Source organism: Leiobunum rupestre, chromosome 6 (assembly GCF_980474605.1).
Source record: "Leiobunum rupestre chromosome 6, qqLeiRupe1.1.hap1, whole genome shotgun sequence".
Lineage (NCBI taxonomy): Eukaryota > Metazoa > Arthropoda > Arachnida > Opiliones > Sclerosomatidae > Leiobunum > Leiobunum rupestre.
Window position 1 is genome coordinate 15,142,250 of NC_143389.1, and position 20,609 is coordinate 15,162,858.

The 20,609-nt window shown below is 33.7% G+C and overlaps 2 protein-coding genes and 1 non-coding gene across 3 annotated transcripts; 1 reads left to right on the forward strand and 2 right to left on the reverse strand.

Annotated features, from left to right (window-relative positions):
- The first annotated feature begins 14,587 nt into the window (after nucleotides 1-14,587).
- Nucleotides 14,588-14,659, forward strand: TRNAD-AUC (transfer RNA aspartic acid (anticodon AUC)). The gene has a single exon. It is a non-coding gene; the product is annotated as a tRNA-Asp (tRNA).
- Nucleotides 14,660-15,794: 1,135 nt separating this feature from the next.
- On the reverse strand, nucleotides 15,795-18,416 carry LOC149939352 (uncharacterized). The gene is made up of 2 exons (XM_090179139.1): nucleotides 16,790-18,416; nucleotides 15,795-16,699 (listed from the first exon to the last, which is right to left on the reverse strand). Exons 1-2 carry the CDS (start codon nucleotides 18,414-18,416, stop codon nucleotides 15,795-15,797), a joined length of 2,532 nt encoding a protein of 843 aa, XP_090035265.1.
- Nucleotides 18,417-18,562: 146 nt separating this feature from the next.
- Nucleotides 18,563-19,726, reverse strand: LOC149939353 (uncharacterized). Its single transcript, XM_090179140.1, has one exon. The coding sequence runs from the start codon at nucleotides 19,724-19,726 to the stop codon at nucleotides 18,563-18,565; it is 1,164 nt and encodes a 387-aa protein (XP_090035266.1).
- Between the last annotated feature and the right edge of the window lie 883 nt (nucleotides 19,727-20,609).

Sequence of the window (20,609 nt, forward strand, 5' to 3'; positions counted from 1 at the left end):
AAATTCCGATGAATTTATAATTATTTCACAAGAAAATGTTAATATCAAATATAGATTGATTATCGAAGAAGCGGTTCTTACTGCTAAACATATTCTCGTAAATCCAGATCTCCAGCTGGCACATAATGCGATATTGCACAAACAGAGGGCTTTGTACGATCTAACACAAACTGTTGTTAAAACTCTAACAATTTCAGCAGGCGCGAGCGATTTCGTGAAGTCAAATATTTTTTTAGGTAAAATTCCAAATCGTGTAATAATCGGAATGGTAAACAATTCAGCTTACAATGGTTCTAGTCGAGAAAATCCCTTTCAATTTAACCATAATAATCTCTCGTTCTTACAACTTTCATTAGACGACCAGAATATACCAGAAACTGCTCTAACTCCAGATTTTAATAAAAACCTCTATACTAGGTCGTATTATTCACTATTCTCGGCAATGGATTTAATTGGAAATAACTCTGGTAATTGTATTGATTACGAAAATTATAAAAACGGTAATACATTATTCGCGTTTGATTTAACTTACGATTCCTCGGCAAACTCTAACAATCTCTCAATTCAACGAAATGGTAGTTTACGGATGGTAATGAAGTTTTCTTCCCCCTTAACTAATATTCAAAACATAATTATTATTGGAGAATACGAAAACCGATTTGTCATTAACCAAGAGCGTCAAGTTACGTATATTACGGAATAAAATCAATCAACGAGGGCAAAGATTGGTTAGTTTATTCGCGAAATCGTAGTGGTAAAGATGTCTCGAACTCACAGTCTCTCACCCAAACAAGAAGTAACGGTGCTAGGTTATGTAAATCCATCCATCAAAATTTACCGACTAGACACTTGCGCCGAATTTGAACTGAATTTGGAAGCCTGGCAATCTCTATTCACATTCGAAAAGGAAATAACTGATTTTTTTGAAGATCAAGTTGCTAGTTTTCACACCTGGCTTCCTCTTGAAGGTTCAAAGATAAAAATCGACTGTTTCAAGGGACAAAAGGAAAAACTCGTGGATGTACGAGCTTGCGCAAGAGGAAAAAACCATTTGTATCATCTTTTTTATTCAACAAATTATGGTTTTAATCTCAACCAAGCAGGGTGGAAAAGATTAAAACATTGTAAACATACAATCGATCAGGAAATTAATTTAATTTTGTCGGCAAAAAATATTATGCGTGACATAATTGTACATGAGCTCACGGATAAAATGTTTGAAATTACCGAAAATTGTGAGAATCCACATTGTAAATCTTCGATTGCTCACGATGTCTCTTGTAAACTAGGATTTAGCACAAATTTTGAAGACCGAGTGGAAAATATGATATTAATAGCTATCCCCCAATTAAACTACGATCATATTGTTGTAAGATTCCAAAAGGAATTTGGTCTTGATCCCTTAATAGTAGAAAGTCAATTATATTTTGATATTGTACAAAATGGTTCAAACTTAAAATGTGATTTAATTTATTAAAATAAAAACTTTTACTGTAGTTTGTTTTTATTATTTCTATTCACACATTTAAAGATGGTGTTGTCAAAAACAGACAAACAATTAAGTAAAGTTTATTACGATGTTGAAAGCCCATACAGTTTTTCTGACAGTGTTACTTTAAGAAAAAAATTTCCCAAAATTTCGGAAAAAGAAATTAAAAATTTTCTCAGTAAACAACCAACCTACACACAACACAGAGCTAGGAGATTAAATTTTAAACGTAACAAATTATATGTAACAACTATTGACGAGACATTTATGGCCGATTTATTAGACCTCCCTATTTTACAAACTTTTAATAAAAATTACCGCTATACGTTATTAGTTCAGGATATATTAAGCAAATTCGCTTTTATTCTGCCAATTAAAAATAAAACCTCGAGCGAGATTGTGAAGGCCTTTAGAAAGATTTTCAAAAAACGGGTACCCCTTAATTTATGTACCGACGCAGGGACAGAATTTCGAAACGCCCCATTTCGCGCTCTCTTAAAGCGTTATAACATCTCTGAGAAAAAGGCTTCTATGGTTGAGAGATTCATTCGCACGGTAAAATCTAAAATTTTTAAAATAATTACCAAGACCGGCGATTTACACTATCTTAATAAACTACCATTAATTGCAAAATCTTATAACGCTCGAAAACATTCAACAACGGGAATCGCCCCTAAAGATGTCAATAAAAACAATGAATCGGCAATTTGGGAAAAAAACTATGGCAATCTTAGTATGATTGGAAAGGCAAATTTAAAAATTGGGGATAAAGTTCGATTAGCCGTTGCAAAAACAACATTTGATAAAGGATACAAGGGAACGTTTACAGCCGAAATATTTGAAATTCATAGAGTAATTACGAGAGATCCCTGTATGTATATTGTGAAAGATTTAACCGGCAATATAATTAAAGGAGCTTTTTACGCTCAAGAAATAGTTAAAATTCAAGTGTAGAGCGCTACAGTCTTTATTCAACATTTTGTTATCCATGGGTAAAGTACACATTCTCCTGGGTCTCGCGATTGTAATATTTGGCGTGAGCGCAACAATAGTATCATCCGCGATGAAATTTAAAAAAAGAAGTCCCGAATACAGCTTAGATATTGGAGTTTGCGACAAAGCCTACGATTTAGGAAGAGACACGTACCTTGTAAAATGTAACGAAACTTTTGACGTGCGACATTTTAAAAAAGAAGACGGTAGTTTGAAACCGTCTATCAGAGGAATCAACTTAACAAAAGATCAATATGAGAAATTATGCATTTTGACAGTGACGTGAAAGATGAACACTAATCAAATCCAATCTATACTTAAGTGTGACCCCCGCTCGAGAGATAAATTTATCGGAGTGTTTCCCGCTAATAGATTACCAAAAGTTCCAATTAAAAAAAAATCATATTGTTTCGTAATCAACACCGATCCTGATACGCTTCCAGGGTCTCATTGGACGGCTGTTTACAAATCGGGCGACACTCTGGACTTTTTTTGTTCTCTAGGAAGATCACATCGTGACTATGGATTTTTGCTAGAGCGATATAGCAAGCGTATTCGACACAATACTCATAAATTTCAATCAAATAAAAGCCAAAACTGCGGACCTCATGTAATTTATTTTATAACCTCGAGATGTGTGGGGATTTCTTACAGTAAAATAATTAACGAATTGTATAATTTCGATTTAAAAAGAAATGATAGTTTAGCGTTGTTGAATATATGTATTCATTTGATGAAAGAGTGGAAACGAAATAAATCAATTTGTTTAAAATAAAAAAAAATGATTATTTATTTCACACATAATTATTTTTACACATTTTTATTATTCTTGCCAACGAGAAGGAGGGCGGGTCTGTCTTTTAGGCCTTGGCGATTTTTTGGGGGATGGTAATTTTAATTTTCTTTGCGGCGATATTGAAACACCACCGACAGCACCCTCCTCCAAAGACAGCTCTCGATCCCAATCATCTTCCTTGCTTAATTGACTTCCAATATCGGTATTTTCTAAGTATTCTTCAAATATTTCATTTTCTCGATTTAATCGTTTATGCATTCTATCATCGGTAATTGTCTTTTGTTGCTTAACAATCGGCGTAGATGCTTTCCTCTTCCAAGATTCTACATTTTTTAAGAGACTCGGGAATTTTCTACTCTGCTCGTTTTCTCTCTCGCTGAGATATTCTTTCATTTTGCGTGTCATAGTATTTAAACGCAGCTCCGCAGCGTCGCCAGCGTTAACTCCCTCGGGCGTTTTGAAAGGTGAATAAATTTGCGAGGTGAACGGGGAATTTAATGATCCAACAGGTCCGGGGGCTTGAAAGTTTGTAATTTCAACTTTAGGTACCGGTATCGCTTTTCTCATTTCCCGGGCCTCGCTCAGTATTTTTAGAAATACTCGTAATTTGGAACGACTGTTTAAATTAGAAGTTAATATATTTTGCAACTCATTATCTAACAAGTTATAATACGTTTCCTGGGGAGAAACAAGCTGTTTATTTTCTTGAGATATTTGTCCGACACTCGAAGCTGGAACTAAATTCATTTTTTTCATTTTATCTTTTATTGAATAAATTGGCAATTAAAGGAACAATAGAGCCTAATAATGCCGGTATGAAGAATCCCGTACCTTTCTGAATTATTAGAGCACGCTTCTTTTTTTGCGAAATTTTCGGACTGGCTAAGAACCGTATTGTTTTTTATATTTAGATAATTGTTTTTTTTTGGCTTTAGATAATATAATTCCACCCCCTTTCAAGTTTTTGCAAACGGTCTGTAAGGCTTTTAATTGCTTTGGAGAACTGTTAGCTAATAAATTTTTACGTATCCCTCCTTTAGATTTATACAATAAATTTAAATATGGATAGTGTGTTTTAAACCTGTCAGAGGGATTTGCAATAGGAGTAGTTTTTTTACGTACTGTTTTTTTTGGTGTCATTTTCTTTAATGAACTTGAAAATAATATAGTAAATTATTTATTATTGGAAAAAACTACCATTTGTGGTCCGATTTGATTAAATGTGTACGATCTTAATCGTAAGCTATCTGGAGTGGTTACAGATGTGTCTATAAATAGTGAATTGTAAGGTTCTCTAGTAGCCATATCGTAGGTCATTTTAATTATTTTTGTATTATTTGGAGATATTTGATTGGCCAGATATTGAATTTGACTTAGATCTCGAGGAGATTTAAACAGATTTAGATATGACATATTAAGAGAGATTAAACGAGATTGTTTGCCTCGAGGAAATAGGGTTTGTGAGATTAATACGACTGAAATTTCATAATGATGACTGTCTACGGTAACCAATTTAGCAATTTGATCATTTTTGTAAAGCTCTTCTGCTAAGTAAAGAATTTCTATTTGATTCCCAGAACTCGCTGTCCATTGGAGGAAGTCCTTGAATAAACTCTATATCGGTTAAAAACTGAGATAAATCGTGGTAACCTGATTGCCAAACCGAATAACAATAAATAATTTTAATTGGAGGTTTATCAATTAATTCATTCCTCCATCTAATTAGTGAGTTCGTCCATGCTGACTTGCCCGACATGGTAGGTCCTGACACCATCATTCGAAACGGTGAAAGAAATTTTATATAAGACATTACTGTTTAAACAAAATCAACATACTACGTATTTTGTTAGTAAATTGACTGTTTTATAGAATATATGAAAAAATAAACAAACACATTTTTAAATTTAAAAAATTATTTTATTAAAAGTATAATATGTTTCTTATCAAAACCATTCCTTCACCAGTTATATAAAGTTTCAAAATAACATACAAAAATAACATTTTGAATAAAAAATAAAATCATAACATCTCCTTCACCAAAAAATTATTAATTCCCGTTTTTTAGTAAAAATTCAATTTTGGAAGTTAAAAGTTTAAATCTTAGGTTATTTAAAAATAAAGTATTTACTCGATTTTCGGAAGAGATTTCATTTACGATAACTATGTTGTTAAATGACACCTGTTTTGCAAGTTTTTTTGTTACATGTTTTTTAGATTTATAATTAAAAGACAACTTTATTTTACAATTCATCATTTTCACATTCTAAATAACCATAGGGGACACTAGAAATATTATCTTGTAGCACACGTTTACAAAAAGTCTTTTTGAAAGTTTTACTTAAGTTGCCAACACGTAAAAGCATTTTGTACTTATCTTTTATTACGTTAAAGGGAATTTTAACCTTAAACTCGGTATTTGGCACAAAAATCATTTGTTTAAAAGAATCGAAATGTATGATGTCTGAATTTTCCCTGGTAAGAGTTATTCCTTTAAGTTTTATAATTGTCCGATTATTTTCAAGTTTATAGCTGTAGCTTTTTGGTCCAGTTGATACGAATTTTGTGATATATGAATTCGGAGTCTCGCACGTAAGTTCACCTAAATTACCACCAAGGGGGGGTAGCCACTCGTGTGGTTTATGTGTAAATTTTATTCCGTCAGTGTCATAATAAATTACACGCTTTCCTAACTTATTAATTAACTTATGCAGATGAATACGCCCGTAACTGGTGACAAAGGAAGCCACAATAACATTACCTTTTGAAAATGTTGGAGCTAGCTCACTTTTTTTTATAGCTTACCATGGCAACATCGTTGTTGATTAAATGAAAGTCTGTTAATTTATTCGATGTGTCTGCTATAATCTCGGTTAATTGGGAGTATCTATGTATAATTTTAATTGATGATTTGTCCATTCTTAACGCCATTCTGCCATATAACGAATTTTGCGCCAATTTCGCGGAAGTTCTTAAGGATGGGTTATCAACAATTTCCTCAGGCTCTAACCTTACTCCATCAGCTTCGTATATCGCGTCTAAATACTCTTTTTGCTCTTGATATGTTTTAATATTGGGTGGAAATCCTGAATTTTTAACTTTTGCTTTAAAAAAAATGTCTATATATGGTTTGAAAAAATTAGTTGTAATATTGTAATGGTATACTTCGAAAATTTCTAACAGTTTGTAGTTACATTCTTTTATTGAGTAGTAGATTTCCACCGAGGGTAAGACTACCGTTATAGCGCGTTCGTCAATACTGTGGGTACATTTTTCGTCATTATTTATTACACAACTTCTGCATAAAGGATAATAAAGTTTTTTATTAAATCGGTATGGAAGAACGGGTAAGTAGAGGTCTCTGGGGGGGGAGGATTCGACAACTAATTATTCCAAAATACGCGTCTGGGGCATAATCAAAATTGTGTGTGATAACTTTAACATTTTTACAACCGTACTCCATTTTTTGTAAACAATAGGCATACAGACTACAAAAGTCAAAATATCTGATTTGTTCTCCAAGTAAGGGTTCAATTTCATGGTACAGCTTAATTGTTTCTACACGGCCACCTACTAGCGAATCTCTAGGGTTAATTTTAGGAATAATTTTAATTGTATTAAAAAATGCTTTCGCCTCGGCATTTTTTCTGAACAGTTCTAATATCTCACATTCAAAAATTTGAATATATATGTGTGGTTTGGTAAATTTGGTTCAATAAATTCTTTTCGATCTAATTCTCTTTCTCTAATTTCTTTGAATGTTTTTCCGACAATTGAATTAAAGCTCGAGCCAGAAAAATGTTTTGGACAACCGTGCCAGATATCACCCATTACATCAATTACTATGGCCGGATTTTCACAGTAGCCATCTACAAAATACGGACCTACAGCCTGTTCCCCTGCCGCGGATCTGACAGTTTGCAAAATTAAATTATTTTCCTTCTCGTACCAAGATAAATATTTTAATGCAATCTCGCTTTGATTCTGTCTACTTGCCAAACCGATAGCAGGAATAGTACATAGTGTATATGGTTCTAAAAACTTGTCGATAAATACATTATTAAGTGCCCCAGAAAGAGAAATACCCCCATAATTACTGATATCAATTTCAATTAGTTCTTTATATAAGATGCGAAATTTCTGCATAGCTAAGCGTAATAAATTACAATCTAAAAGACAATACGCTCTGGATTCTGATTTAATACAATAGACCGGTTCGAGCTGTTTGTGTGAATACCAATTGTTAAATTATCGGTATTCAAATTCTTTCATTTTATGGGGCTCAAAGTATTTTTCGTCCGGAATTTTACCTGAATAGTTCAAAGTGTCTTTCGTCCAAAAAATATAGGGAAAATATCCTTTAGATTGAGGCAAAGAAAACATTTTAGGAAAATGCCTTAGTGGAGCACTAACATAGTTCAAAGAATCTACAAAACGAATGTCTACCCCTTTAATATAAATAGTGGGTATCTTGGCTCCATCGTAAATAACCTCGGGAATGACACGATTAATTAATTTAGAAATAATAAACATTCCGTCGAAAGATCTTAGATTATGGGCCATTACGATGAGGTTGGTAAATTTCGGCCTAATTGTTTTTCTCTTCCGTTTCCCATCCGTAAGTAAAATAGTTTCATGTTGAAACAAAAAATTGAGAAAGTTATTTACACAATATTGTCCTTCAAAAACCGTGGTTAAAATTTCACTTTGGGCCACTAAGAGAATGGGTTTATGAACATTATTCTCGATTACGGTTTCAATATCGAAATATATATAGGATCGTGGTTCTTTTTTAAATGTCGACTGTTTAACATAATGTTGGTTTGGAGGATGATCGATTTTACAAGAGTTGCAAGCTGTTTCACATTTGTGAGTTTTTGAAGTTTCAAATTGAACACAGCATTTTTCGCATCTGTGGAAAAGCTTGCAAGTTTCATTTTTAAGGTGAAAACTATAACATTCCCCTTGTTTTAAATATCTATTACAAAGTTTACAACGAGTTAAAGGAATTTCTAAAATTTCGTGAAATTCTCGACCTAAACACCTTTTACATTTAATATTTCTAGTGTCAAAGCAGGGGTGTTTGTTTCTATGTGTGGTGGAATAAAAAAAAATTTCACAATCTAAACACGAAGCTACACCGCCCCAAATGGAATGTAGATTTTTAGCTAAATGAACGTGCGTGCCAATTTTTACAAGTAGAATTTTATTTTCGGCAGGGGGAAAACCCTTGAAATAAATTTGAACATTTTCCGTGGCGTTAAATATTATTATCTGATACTTTGGGGCTAAATATGATTGAAATTTGGCTATATCACCAATTTCTACAGCGCCTCGAGCAATTCCTACATCATCGTGCAATTTCTTAGCGGCTTTAGTTTGCAATTTACTACGAAAGTATGTTAAGGTTCGATATTCTTTAAGAACGGTTGTTAACGAAAGTTTTTTCTTTTTGTACTCGGCAATTTCACAAAGTTTTATTCCTACTGTAAGGCCTCTTGCTACAAACAAATTATCTATATTGTTGATATAGTAAAAATTGGCTTTAGATTTCAAGAAAGCATCAAGATCGATAATATCTCTGTTTTTTAGAGCTAAAATTTTTTTTCCCATTTTCTGTGGGGATTTCAATAGAATTATACTGAATTTAATTTCTCCATCTAGTAAGAAATCTTTTTTCGATTGAGCAACGCGAGCTATATGGTTAAATATTCGAGAAACAGTTAACTGATCAATTTTAATAAATTTAATGTTAATTGGATGTTCTAAATTTTCCGATTGAATTGCAAATCTGAGGAAATCGAAACCGGGTGCTTCTTGTCTTACGTATTTGATATTTTTGGACAAAATCTTTTCAAATACTGTAAAAAATAAATGTGTGGGGATTTCGTTTAAGTCTATTAGTTCTAGGTCAATATCGAATTGTTTACATTTCCCCTTTTTTGAATTTCTAGGGCTTAATTTTTTAATTTTATAAAACTTTTTATAATTAAAACTGTTTAACGATGAAAAGTCTAATTGAGAGTCCGAATCGTAATCACTGGAGTCATCCATGTTCTAATTTCGTTTCCAGGTCTAAAATATTATTCTAATTACTATTACGAATAATTAATTAATGAGTTTAACTTGCCTTCGTGGGTGGAACAACAATTTTTCCTTCCGTCTGCTCAATTAATTTTTTCAGCCTGTTTGTTGAGTTTATGATTCGAATAACATCCATGGATAGGGTGTTAGCTAAGAATTTCACCCTCTTATAATCACCCTTCCAGAGTTCATCTTGGGGAAGATGTTTGATGTTTTTATATGAATATATCTGGATATCTAGATATAACCCCTTGTCGCTCGCTTTTTTTCTCGGAGTTTTAGTTTCGTAAGACACTCCACCTTTCTTGACTTTCACTGATTGTTCGATTCCAACTTCTTCGATGTTTGACATGCGACGAACCTCTTGAATATAGTCCCCATCTGATTCGTCCGACTCTAATAACATCTCATCTTCGGGCCTATCAAAAACTGAAACTACCTGACTCGCGGAGATTTGACTATTACTTGTGGAAGCCATTTTAACCTGTTATGATTCAATAGTAAAATTTTGCCCTTTTATACCAAATGTATTTTTCATTAATTTTTTTTTCAAAATATAAAACCTTGAATATTAAAGTCATTAATACTACAAGGATAGAACCTAGTTATAATTTATCAGTATGTAAACGGTATTTAAAATTGTTTGTGAATAACAATTTAAATATGTAGACATGTATAAAAATATAAAATTATTAATTATTTTTTTGGAGGCCTTTATATTTAATTTCGTGACAAAAAAGACAACGCCCTAAGAGTTTTAATATTTTTTGCTTTAAAAATCGATTATAGATGTAAGAATTTTGGTAATTACAGGGTTAGATGTTTTAAAATTCTATGGGAAGAAATATATTTCTGCGAGGTATAAAATTTAAACGAAGGGATAAAATTATATTTCTGCAGGGTGTATTTGATAAAAAATTGTCTTTTGACTTGATTTTAAAACAGGTTAAAATCAGGATGTAAAAATTAAATATTCTGAAATTTTTTCTTATAAAAGCGTGATTTTCAACGTATTCCTTTTATAAACCATGGGCTCTCGCGAAGTTTTGACTGTTTCTGGTAAGATTTCTCATCCTCTCGCTATTAACCCTTTTTCACTAAAATATTTAGCTTTACGTAAAGTTAGGAATTATAACCTTTTTAAAATTAACGATATTTCAATTAGAGTTGAAAATTACTGTATGAGAACTGTCTTTCTTGAGTGTAAAGCATTAATAGAACCCTTTAAAAAAATTGTTTTTGCCTGTCCCTTTATAAAAAATTCTTTCAAATTATCGCCAGCTATTTTCGCTTCGGTTTTTTCTAGAAGAATCAATAACAATTCTTGTCTATTTGACATTCATTCTGTTAATTTTGTCTGTCCCCACGAGGCTTTTGAGTTTGACGGCTTATTGTTCCACACTCAATCCTCTCTTGAAGGCTGGTTTTCTTACGAAATTTTACGCCTAATTGGAAAACATATGCGCGTTTATCAAAATTTTAATAAGATCCCATGGTTTCGCCAACACAAAAATCGTAGGAGCCTTCAACGTGACCTTTTGTTACTCTTTCAATTACAACAAGTTTCCTTTTTTCGAAAAAAACATTTATCAATTACAACTGACTTTCGCCTAACACGATATAACATCCGTTTAGAATTAGGCATGATCGTTCTATTTTTTATTAATGATTTGGATCGACAAGAAGTTAAAATAGTTACAACTTTAGAGTAAGGAATACTTAATTTTAAAAAAATAATTACAATAATTAAAATAAATATTTTTATTTTTAGTTGCAAATTATCTCGACCAAATCACAATTTAAACGATCGTCGGCAACTTTTCCAACTGCGACTCAAGGTATTTACAATAATTTATTAATTTTTTTAAAAAACTAAAACTATTTATTTTTTGAAATAGGACTCAAACCTTATAAAATTTTAATTTTTTATTTAAAGACTTTTTTGTGTTTTTATTTTTTTAATTTGTTTATTTTGGTGAAAGATTTTAATTTTTGAAAAATGTTTTATATTTTTTATTTTAAATGTTCTTATTTTAAAAAGTTTAAGTGTTTTTTAAATATGTTTTCCAAATCAACTAGCTTTATTAATTTAATTCAGGCGGTGGAGGTTGTTTTTAATATTTCATAATCTACTTTTTCTTTTTTAACTAGCTTTATTAATTTAATGATGGGATTGGTGTAAAGTTCTTTTTTCTCTATATTAAAAATCCTTTGTTTTCATCTTTTTTATCCAACGCATTTTCAAGAAATTTTATTATTCTTATCTTTTTTGTTTTTTCATCTCTTGCGCTATATACCCTTGAGCCTAACCGCAATCTTAAAAGTCTACCTGAGATTATTAACATTTCTTTTCTATAGCAAACATTCTTTGTTTTCATCTTTTTTATCCAATAAGTTTTCAAGAAATGATATTCTTATCTTTTTTGTTAGGTATCAAATTTTTTGGTTAAATTAATTGTCTGATATAAATATCTTTTTGTTTTTTTTATTAATATTAGTTTTTTTATATTTATTATTATTATTATTATTATTATTATTATAATGATTATTTAAAACATTTCTTGAAAATTTCTTGTTTAAAACCGATTTCAACAAAGTTCATCTGGGATACAATCTATCGCCTATATCAAACGACCCATTGATTATTTATTATTCTTTCTGATTTTTTTCATGTACTCTATGTACTTTTTTATACTATTATCGGTTAAAATTTAATGTTTTATGTTTTTTTTTGGTAATTGATTAGTATATTAACTGAAAATTGTATAAGTACATTTTGTACTAGGTTGTTTTTAAAAATTGAATATAATTGTTTTTATTAATTTATAAAAACTTGTTTAAGAAGGATAAGGATAATTAGTTAACCTTAGTTGTATTAAAAATTAATAATTATTCCCAAAGACAATATTTTTAAATTTTAAAAATATATGTCAGGCTTAAACTATAAAATCTCAATGTAAAGGATTTTACCAAAAGAAATCTAGAATGAAGATGTCTGGTGAATTTCATCTAAAGCCTGTATAATCTTTGTAATACTCGTCAAATTTCGTGGTGGAATCACAAGAATTTAAAGTCTGAACTTCGTGTGTTAGATCAAATTCAACATGTTGGCACTGTACAACATACCGATCGATCTGTTTTAATTCACACATTCTCGAACTGTATACTTCCGAAGCGATTAAGACCAAAACCAGTGTTTTATTCGTGAGATGGTAGAGCAACAAAAAGAATTCTTGTGGTAAATATTTTTTAGATATATTCATTTTTAATAGATTAATTTATTTATATTTATAAATTCTAGCCCGAATTTCCAACCCGACATCTCGTTTTGTACCGAAAAGGAAAAATACCTTCTACGAATTGATGTAATTATAATTATTTTTTATTATACACTTAAAATATTTTTAACATTGTGTTTTTTATATTTTTCAGCCTTCAAATTATTTATATATCCTTCTTTAATTCTTTATTATTTATTAATTTAATTTGTTAGGTTTTAGTTTTATTTGTAGTGTTTCATATTTTGTTAAATGTTTAAAAAAATATATTGAAAATATTATAGTTATTAAATATTATAATAACTAATTGTGTTTTTTTGATTACTTAAACTAGCATTGTTTTAAAATAATAAAATATTTGCGAAAAATGAAAACTTATTTATATTAGTTTAGTTGATTAAAGTATTTTGGGTGGGGCCAAAAACCGCCAAGGATATAAAGCGAAGGTCGCGAATTCGTTTCCCCATCTCGCAAATAACTAATTAGCATTTTAAACGGTGAAAAAACGAAAAAACGAAAAAAACGATATCAAAAGTAAATAAGTGGAAGTATTTGGTGGGGTTACATATTACCGCCGATATCTCGGTTTGACCTTGTCCGATCGTGACCAAACTTGTTGGGAGTATAGACCGAGGCTTAGTGGTTGTGGACAGGTGTCAGGCGTCGAGGTCAAGGATCATCTTCAAGGTGAAATTTGAGATTGAAATTAAAATATTATGTTGATTTTTTTCCAAGGACAAAATTTTTTTTTTTTGAAAATATTTTGGGGGATGGGGGGTTGTTTTGGTGGCCATCTTGGCGGCCATCTTGGAAATAAAAGCGTTAAGTTTTAGTTTTATACTACTACCACTTGCGTTGCCCTTTAAATAGTTGAGACGAAACAACCGAGTTTAATTTATTCAGAATATTATAAATTAAGTAGTTACAACAGCGAGTTAGACTTACTAAAACAATGCACAATTGAATTTAACCCTATTTACAGAACAAGTTTATCAGTAAATAATACGAAGCAAATTTTAATGAAAGAAATATCTACAGAGGGTATTTGTATTTTTCTCGCTTACGAAATACTTGCCGCATCTTTAAAGCTCATTTTATTTCAACACTCGCCCTTGATGAAGATGGTAGTGGACGACTCGTAGACTTCCTGTTGACGTTGTGGCACATACCGCATGAAAAAACCAATACCATCAAATTTCCAATGACTGCATTAGGAATCGTAGATGTCCAAATATCCACACCAATAAAAAATGTATTAACAAGAAGCTAAAAACTTACCCTCACAAAGCACAGAAAGCCACTTGACTAAACCACAGCTCGTATATCAATAATTGACCGTAGACGGAATAGTTACGCGACACCTTACCATTAACAAACAGGAATTTTCGACGTTATTATCATGAAACTGGATAAGCTATACAACACCACTTACACACTATAAAGTCTCCTCCAAAACTGGACGTTTTCGTGGAATTAAAATAATCTCAAAACACCAAAGATAAAAATATAAGATCAAAGAATAGACAAAAAACAACATTATCTCGATCAGTAAAAATAACATACGACCCTTCCTTTGCCTAAAACCCAAATACATATTATATTAAAATAATTTAAATCAGATTACACGAAATCTTGTTCTATTTCAATTAAACCAAAATTTCATACTCTATTAAATACGCTTTCGATAAAGCTGAAGGTCTAATTTTCAATGTAGCGTAATAAGCGTCTGTGGTAGAGCGCTTGACTGCCAAGCCGAACGGCCTGGGTTCGAAACCTGGGTGGCACATTTGTTTTTAATCAATAGAGAAAACGCTACATTAGAATTTCTTCGATGCAATAATTTAAATCTTAAACGAAATCTGGCTCTATTTCAATTAAACCTAAATTTCATACTCTATTAAATACGCTTCCGATAAAGCTGAAGGTCTACTTTTCAATGAAGCGTAATAAGCGTCGGTTGTTCTGTGGTAGAACGTCCGCCTATCAAGCAGGCGGTCCCGGGTTCGAAACCCGGCCGATGCGATCGCAAATTGATACTAAGACGAATACCGTGAACAATTGGTGGAAACCCTGCCATTGGACGTTGAGAGGCTGCCATAACACTCAGCACTCGGTCCGTCCCAAAGTCAATAAGAAGGAGTTGGAGAGAACGCACCCATAAAAATTGGCGCGACGGTGAGCGTTAACGAAAAAAAAATGCAACCAAACGCAACGTAATCGCAAATTTGGCCGCTAACGCTTACCGTCACACGGTGGTCTTGCCAACCTTTAAACTGCTAAAACGGTTATTCGACTGCGTACGCAGTGATCCAAGAAACTGCGTACGCAATGATTACCCTTTGCCCCGAAAATGCGAACGCGTTCACAGGCCTGACAGTGAAGAAAAACTATTTTGAATTTTCCTATTTTTGGCTACGATTAGCTTGGGAGAGCTTGTTTTCGGTAAATATAATTTGGGAACAGAACCGACTGAAAAATTCTATCCTTAATTTGTTAACTTGTTTAGCAGGCGCAACTTTATTATTATTTTTATAGTTATGTGCGTTTTAAAGAAGATACGTTTTCTTTGGTAAAATTTATTTTTATTTCATACTCGAGTTAACTGCTCGAGCGAAGAGGCACAGGTATTCTAATTCTTATTTTAAAAACCTTTTATAAAGAAACTTCGGTACGATGGGAGGGGTTAAGCCCCTACCATGACTAATTTCCCCAAAATACCCGCTGATAGGCAAGATATTGGTCCGCCTCTCGTTCCTTTACCTTCGAGCGTGCAGAGATTCGGGGTTTTTCCACTCTCACTTTGCCCAATGTGCAATATAAACTTTACCCGAACTCTCTTTGATTCTGGAAAAGGATTATTTTTATTTGGGAAACGAGAAACGGACGCGTTCTTGATTTCAACATACTCTGAAATCTCCCCCCTTTCTAGGAATTTACGCGAATTTTTAACACTCCCCGCTGAAAGATATAATCTTTCAGTAACAAAAATTTTAAATTCTAGAATTACATTTTTTTCCGTTAAACAATAATATACTTTGAACACTTATACACTATACAATATTAAATCACTTTTTATTTTCAGACAATTTTTTTAAGACATTCAAAATGGAATTCTACCAATATAAGCAATCAATATTAATTTTGCATTACACAATTTCTAGGTACTTTGTTTTTCATTTTGATCTCTACCAATAATAACTTCGGTAATTAATCCTAACTTCCATAAGTGCTTTTTAACGCGGTCTTCGTGGATGAGAACTACGTCTCCAACTTTCATTTCTTTTTTGGTTTTATCTAAGGCACTATGATGTGCTGACCTTAACTCTAGCAAGTATTCTTTCCGCCACCTTTTCCATAACCTCTCTTCTAATTGTACTTGTTGTTTAAATTTGTAAACTATTTCTTCGCGATATCCGGGAATTCTATCACTTTTATTTAGTTTTTGAGGAGGTAAACGCGTCACCCGCTCGCCAATTAAGAGGTGTGCTGGAGTAAGGGGTCTGGGTTCTCCTACTTCGTTAAATACGTAGGTCAGGGGCCTAGAATTAATTACGGTTTCTGTGGAAATTAACATAGTTTCCATCTCTGTGTAAGATAGAAACGCGTTGCCTAATATCTCTTTTAGTGTTGTTTTTGTAGATCTAACTAAACGTTCATAAAACCCCCCATCCCACGCTGCCCTTTCTGTTATGAAACGCCATTCAATCCCCTTTTTTTCCAAGAAATAATGAGTTTCTGGGTCTGAAATTGTTTTCCAAATTAATTTTAGTTCTTTGTCGGCCTTTTTGAATGTTTTGCCATTGTCACTCCATATTACATGGGGAATTCCTCGACGTGAAATTAATCTAGTTAGAGCCATTAAAAACTCGTGGGTTGACATTGATTTAACCAATTCCAGATGAATTGCTCGGGACACGGCGCACGTAAATAGACATATATATACTTTATCCGCTTTACCATCAATGTGAACATATAACGGTCCGGCGAAGTCGACGCCTAGGGTTCTAAAACATGGACCTACTTCAATTCTTTCCTGGGGCAAGTTAGCTCTCGGGGCATTACCTGGTTTTGACAAATATTTTTTACATAGCTAGCAAATTCCCACTACTGATTTTGCAAGTTGTCTGCCTGCCACCACCCAGTACCGTTCACGAGCTTGCGTGACGGTATCTTGAACTCCTGAGTGACTAACCTCGTTATGAAATCGTCTCATGAGAAATTTTGCAACCCAGTTGCGTCTATCCAATAATATGGGGTGTTTCATTGCATAACTCATACTAGATTCGGAGATTCTCCCACCCACCCGCAATATGCCTTCCTCATCTAAGATTGGACGTAGGGTCGCTATTTTTGATGTATTTTTTATTTTGTTTCCCGCCTTAAGGTCTTTAATTTCAGGACCGTAATCAATGTCCTGAACTGTTTTTAGACAAATAAATTCGGCGTGGTTTAATTCACTAGTTTTTAGGGGCCCTGCTTCTGTTTTTAATTTTCTACACCTATCGATAAATCTTAGCATTTGGGCAGTTGCTTTCAAAAGTTTGTATATGTCGCTATATTTTCCCGGGTTGATTATTTGAGTCAAGTTTGTTTTAATTTCGCTCTGTACAGCGGCTACGAGATTAGGGTTTTGATTTGGTTTCCTTTCGGATTCAACGTCATTCGTATTTAATTCTTTTATTTTCAAATCTTTGGGCCATTGATCTCTAGTTTTGACTAGCCATTCCGGGCCGTAACCCCACATTTTCCCATTCAAAAGTTCGCGCGCTAGCGCTCCCCGCGTGGGCAGATCTGCTGGGTTTTGTTTACCTGGGCAATGAGCCCAACTACTCAATTTCGTATTTTCCCTAATTTCTTTTACTCTATTTGAGACGAAAGGTCTCCAAACGTCAGGGCCATCACTTATCCATTGTAGGGCGCAGGTCGAGTCCGACCACATTCTTACGTTATTTGGTTCTAAGTAAAAAGCTTTATTAACGAATTTAACTAATCTTGCGCCTAAAACGCAACCCATTAATTCTAACCTTGGTAGGCTTAACGGATTTTTCAACGGGGCGACTCTGGCCTTTGATGCTACTAAAGCTGTTTTTATTTCTCCCGAGTTGCATTCGCATCTCAAGTACACTACCGCGCAGTAGGCCTTTGGGCTTGCGTCAGTAAAACAATGTATTTCCATATTTTTAATATTTTTAGCTGTCTCTTTAAAATAACACCTATTTAGGGTTATCTGATTCATAGCGGGCAGTTCTTCACACCATTCTTTAACCTCAACTCCTATCTCGTTAGGTAAGGGTTCATCCCATTTTAATTCAGCTTTCCACAGATTTTGAAGTATAAACTTCGCTTTAATCGAGAACGGGGCCAAAATTCCCATGGGGTCGAATATTTTTGAGACCAAGCTCAGTACCCCTCTCTTTGTCACTTTCAATTCCGGCAGAGCAGAAATCAATTTAGATAAATCGAACGAAAATTTATCACTTTTGGGGTCCCACACTATTCCCAATACTTTTTGAATTTTTGGTTCTGATTGAACATCGAATTTAATTATTGAGTTTTTATCCGCATTGTTGTTTTCCCATAGAGCCCTTAATTCCCCCGAGTTAGATTGCCACTTGCCAAATCTCATATTCGCGCCACTGATGATATCAGATACCTCTAGATAAATCTGATACCCTTTTTCAAAATTTTGCGCTCCTGTGGTCAAATCGTCTACGTAGGTATCACGGTCTAAAATTTCTACACCTTCCGGCTTGGTTTCTCTGAACTTTTCTATGTGCATTTTAATCGTCCCGGCTAACTAGAACGGGGAAGAGGTTATACCAAATGGTACTCTTGTCATTCTATAGACTTCAAAATTTTCGGGGTCAATTTTCCCATTAATTTCTTTCACCCAGAGAAACCTAACGGAATCACGTTCCCCCTCTTCTAATGCCACCTGCAAAAGGCTTTTTCCATATCAGCCGTTATGGCTACGGGATGCTTTCGGAAACGTATTAAAAGTAACAAAAGATCTGGGTTTAAGTTTGGCCCACTACTCAAACAGTCGTTCAAGGAGGGCCCCCCGCGGGGATGTGAAGACGCGTCGAATACGACGCCAATTTTTGTGGTGGGATGGTTTTCCCTTTTTACAGCTTTGTGGGGCATATAGTAGGTACTAGCTTTGTTTTCGTTCTCTTGAGGATTTTCCACTTTTTCGCAAATTCCTAATTCGCGCTGTTCATTGATAACTTGTTTATAGTCAGAATAAAATTCGGGATCGAATAGAAATTTTTGCACTAATGCCTTTCTCCTTCTAAACGCAATGGGGAAATTGTTCGGTAGAACATCTTTTTCTACGCGCCAAGGAAATTTAACATGATACCTATCATTTTTGTACTCTGTTTCTTTTTGAAATTTCTCCATAATAGCTGAATCTAAAGGGTCTTTGCTATGAGTTCCCTCAATCCCTATCGCTTCCAATTCCCAAAAGGATTTTAATGTGTCTGAAATTTTGTTTACGGCAATGTTACCTACAGTTATTACGCAATTGTTTATTTTACCTAGGGATCCCCCTGTGGGCCCTTGTATAACCCAACCAAGTTTTGTGTCTACTGCTACCAATTTATCCGAAAACCTCTTAATTCCCCCTCTGATAATTTCCCAATAAAAATCACTACCGACTAAAATGTCGATACTGGTTTCTCCAATTTTTGCCTGACTTGGCGGGTCGCCCATTTTTAAACCTTCTCGGTTCATTATTTTTTCGATTGGTTTACAATCAGTGGTGGTTGTGGCTTCGCATAAATATGGCAATTCTATTGCTATTATTTCTATTTTAATGGTGGGCTCATGTATGCTTTGCATAATTACCTTAACCTGTTTTCGGTTTTCTATTCGGGGTATTTTATTCCCAAAATTGTAAACCGTGACCCTCAATTCCCCAATAACTGGTAAATTTAAATCTCTTGATATTTTTTCACTGATAAAGGTGGCTTGAGCGCCCGAGTCTAAAAGACACCTGAATTGAATTTCACGCCCATTTTCTACGGGGTTTTTTGCTATTGCTTTAGCCGTTTGTAGGAGTCTCGTTCCCTCGCTATTTTTAGTCATGGTAGTGACTACAGTCGTTCCATACTTCCCGTCTCTATCCTCTTTGGGTTTTTCTACTTTTTTCGGACTGTCATCCGTGTTTGTTTGGTTTTAGTTAGCCCTATTTCTCGTGCATAAGGCGAGATTATGCCTGTTATTGCATATTTTACATTTTTGGTAAGGAGAAGGACATTGTCTAGATTGGTGACCCTTTTTGATACAGATAAAACATCTCTCTTGTTGACTAATAATTTTTCTTTTTTCATCTAACGGGTATTTTCGGCAATTAGAGGAAGAATGGCCTTCAATTTGGCAGAAAATGCAGTATATTCCCTGACGTAGTCCTATGTTTGTTTGTAGGGCTGAAGCTGAAGCTAGCTTTCTACTCTCATCGAATTTTGGTTTTTGTTTGTAAGAGTCCCCCTTACTATTCCCGTAACTAAGAATGGCTGAGGTCTCACGGGCTTCTATTTGTTCTCTTAAAAATTCCATTAAGCCCTCTATGTCAAATTCTGGTTGATTTTTTCGGGATAAACTATACTGAAGCCTAATTTCTTCCGGCAAACGCCTCATTATGGCGGGGCAAATGGTAAAACCGTTAAGTGACGTATCCACCCCCAGGGATTTTAAACTTCTTAAATTAACCTCGCAGGTGTTGAAAAGATGGCGCAAACCTTTCACATCATTTTGATCTCTAACAAGTTCTAAATTATGAAATTTTTCCATATGCGCGTGCTTAACTAATTGTGGGCGATCAAACCTCGTTTTTAATAACTTTTTTGCCTCTAAATAATTGGCCTCTGAGGCCTCCATCCCCTTAATAACACTAGTCACGTCCCCTACCAAATACGAAGTTAAATAAGTAAATTTTTCACCAGCTATTAGTTCGGTGTTTTTGTCCACT

What these genes read in the sequence shown, in the direction of transcription:
- LOC149939352 (XM_090179139.1), bottom strand. Translation starts at nt 18,416, where the DNA reads ATGCACATAGAAAAGTTCAGAGAAACCAAGCCGGAAGGTGTAGAAATT. An exon ending in AGATACCGTCACGCAAGCTC is followed by an intron (nt 16,700 to 16,789) that starts GTGAACGGTACT and finishes TGTCAAAACCAG; the next exon opens with GTAATGCCCCGAGAGCTAAC.
- LOC149939353 (XM_090179140.1), bottom strand. Translation starts at nt 19,726, where the DNA reads ATGACTAAAAATAGCGAGGGAACGAGACTCCTACAAACGGCTAAAGCA.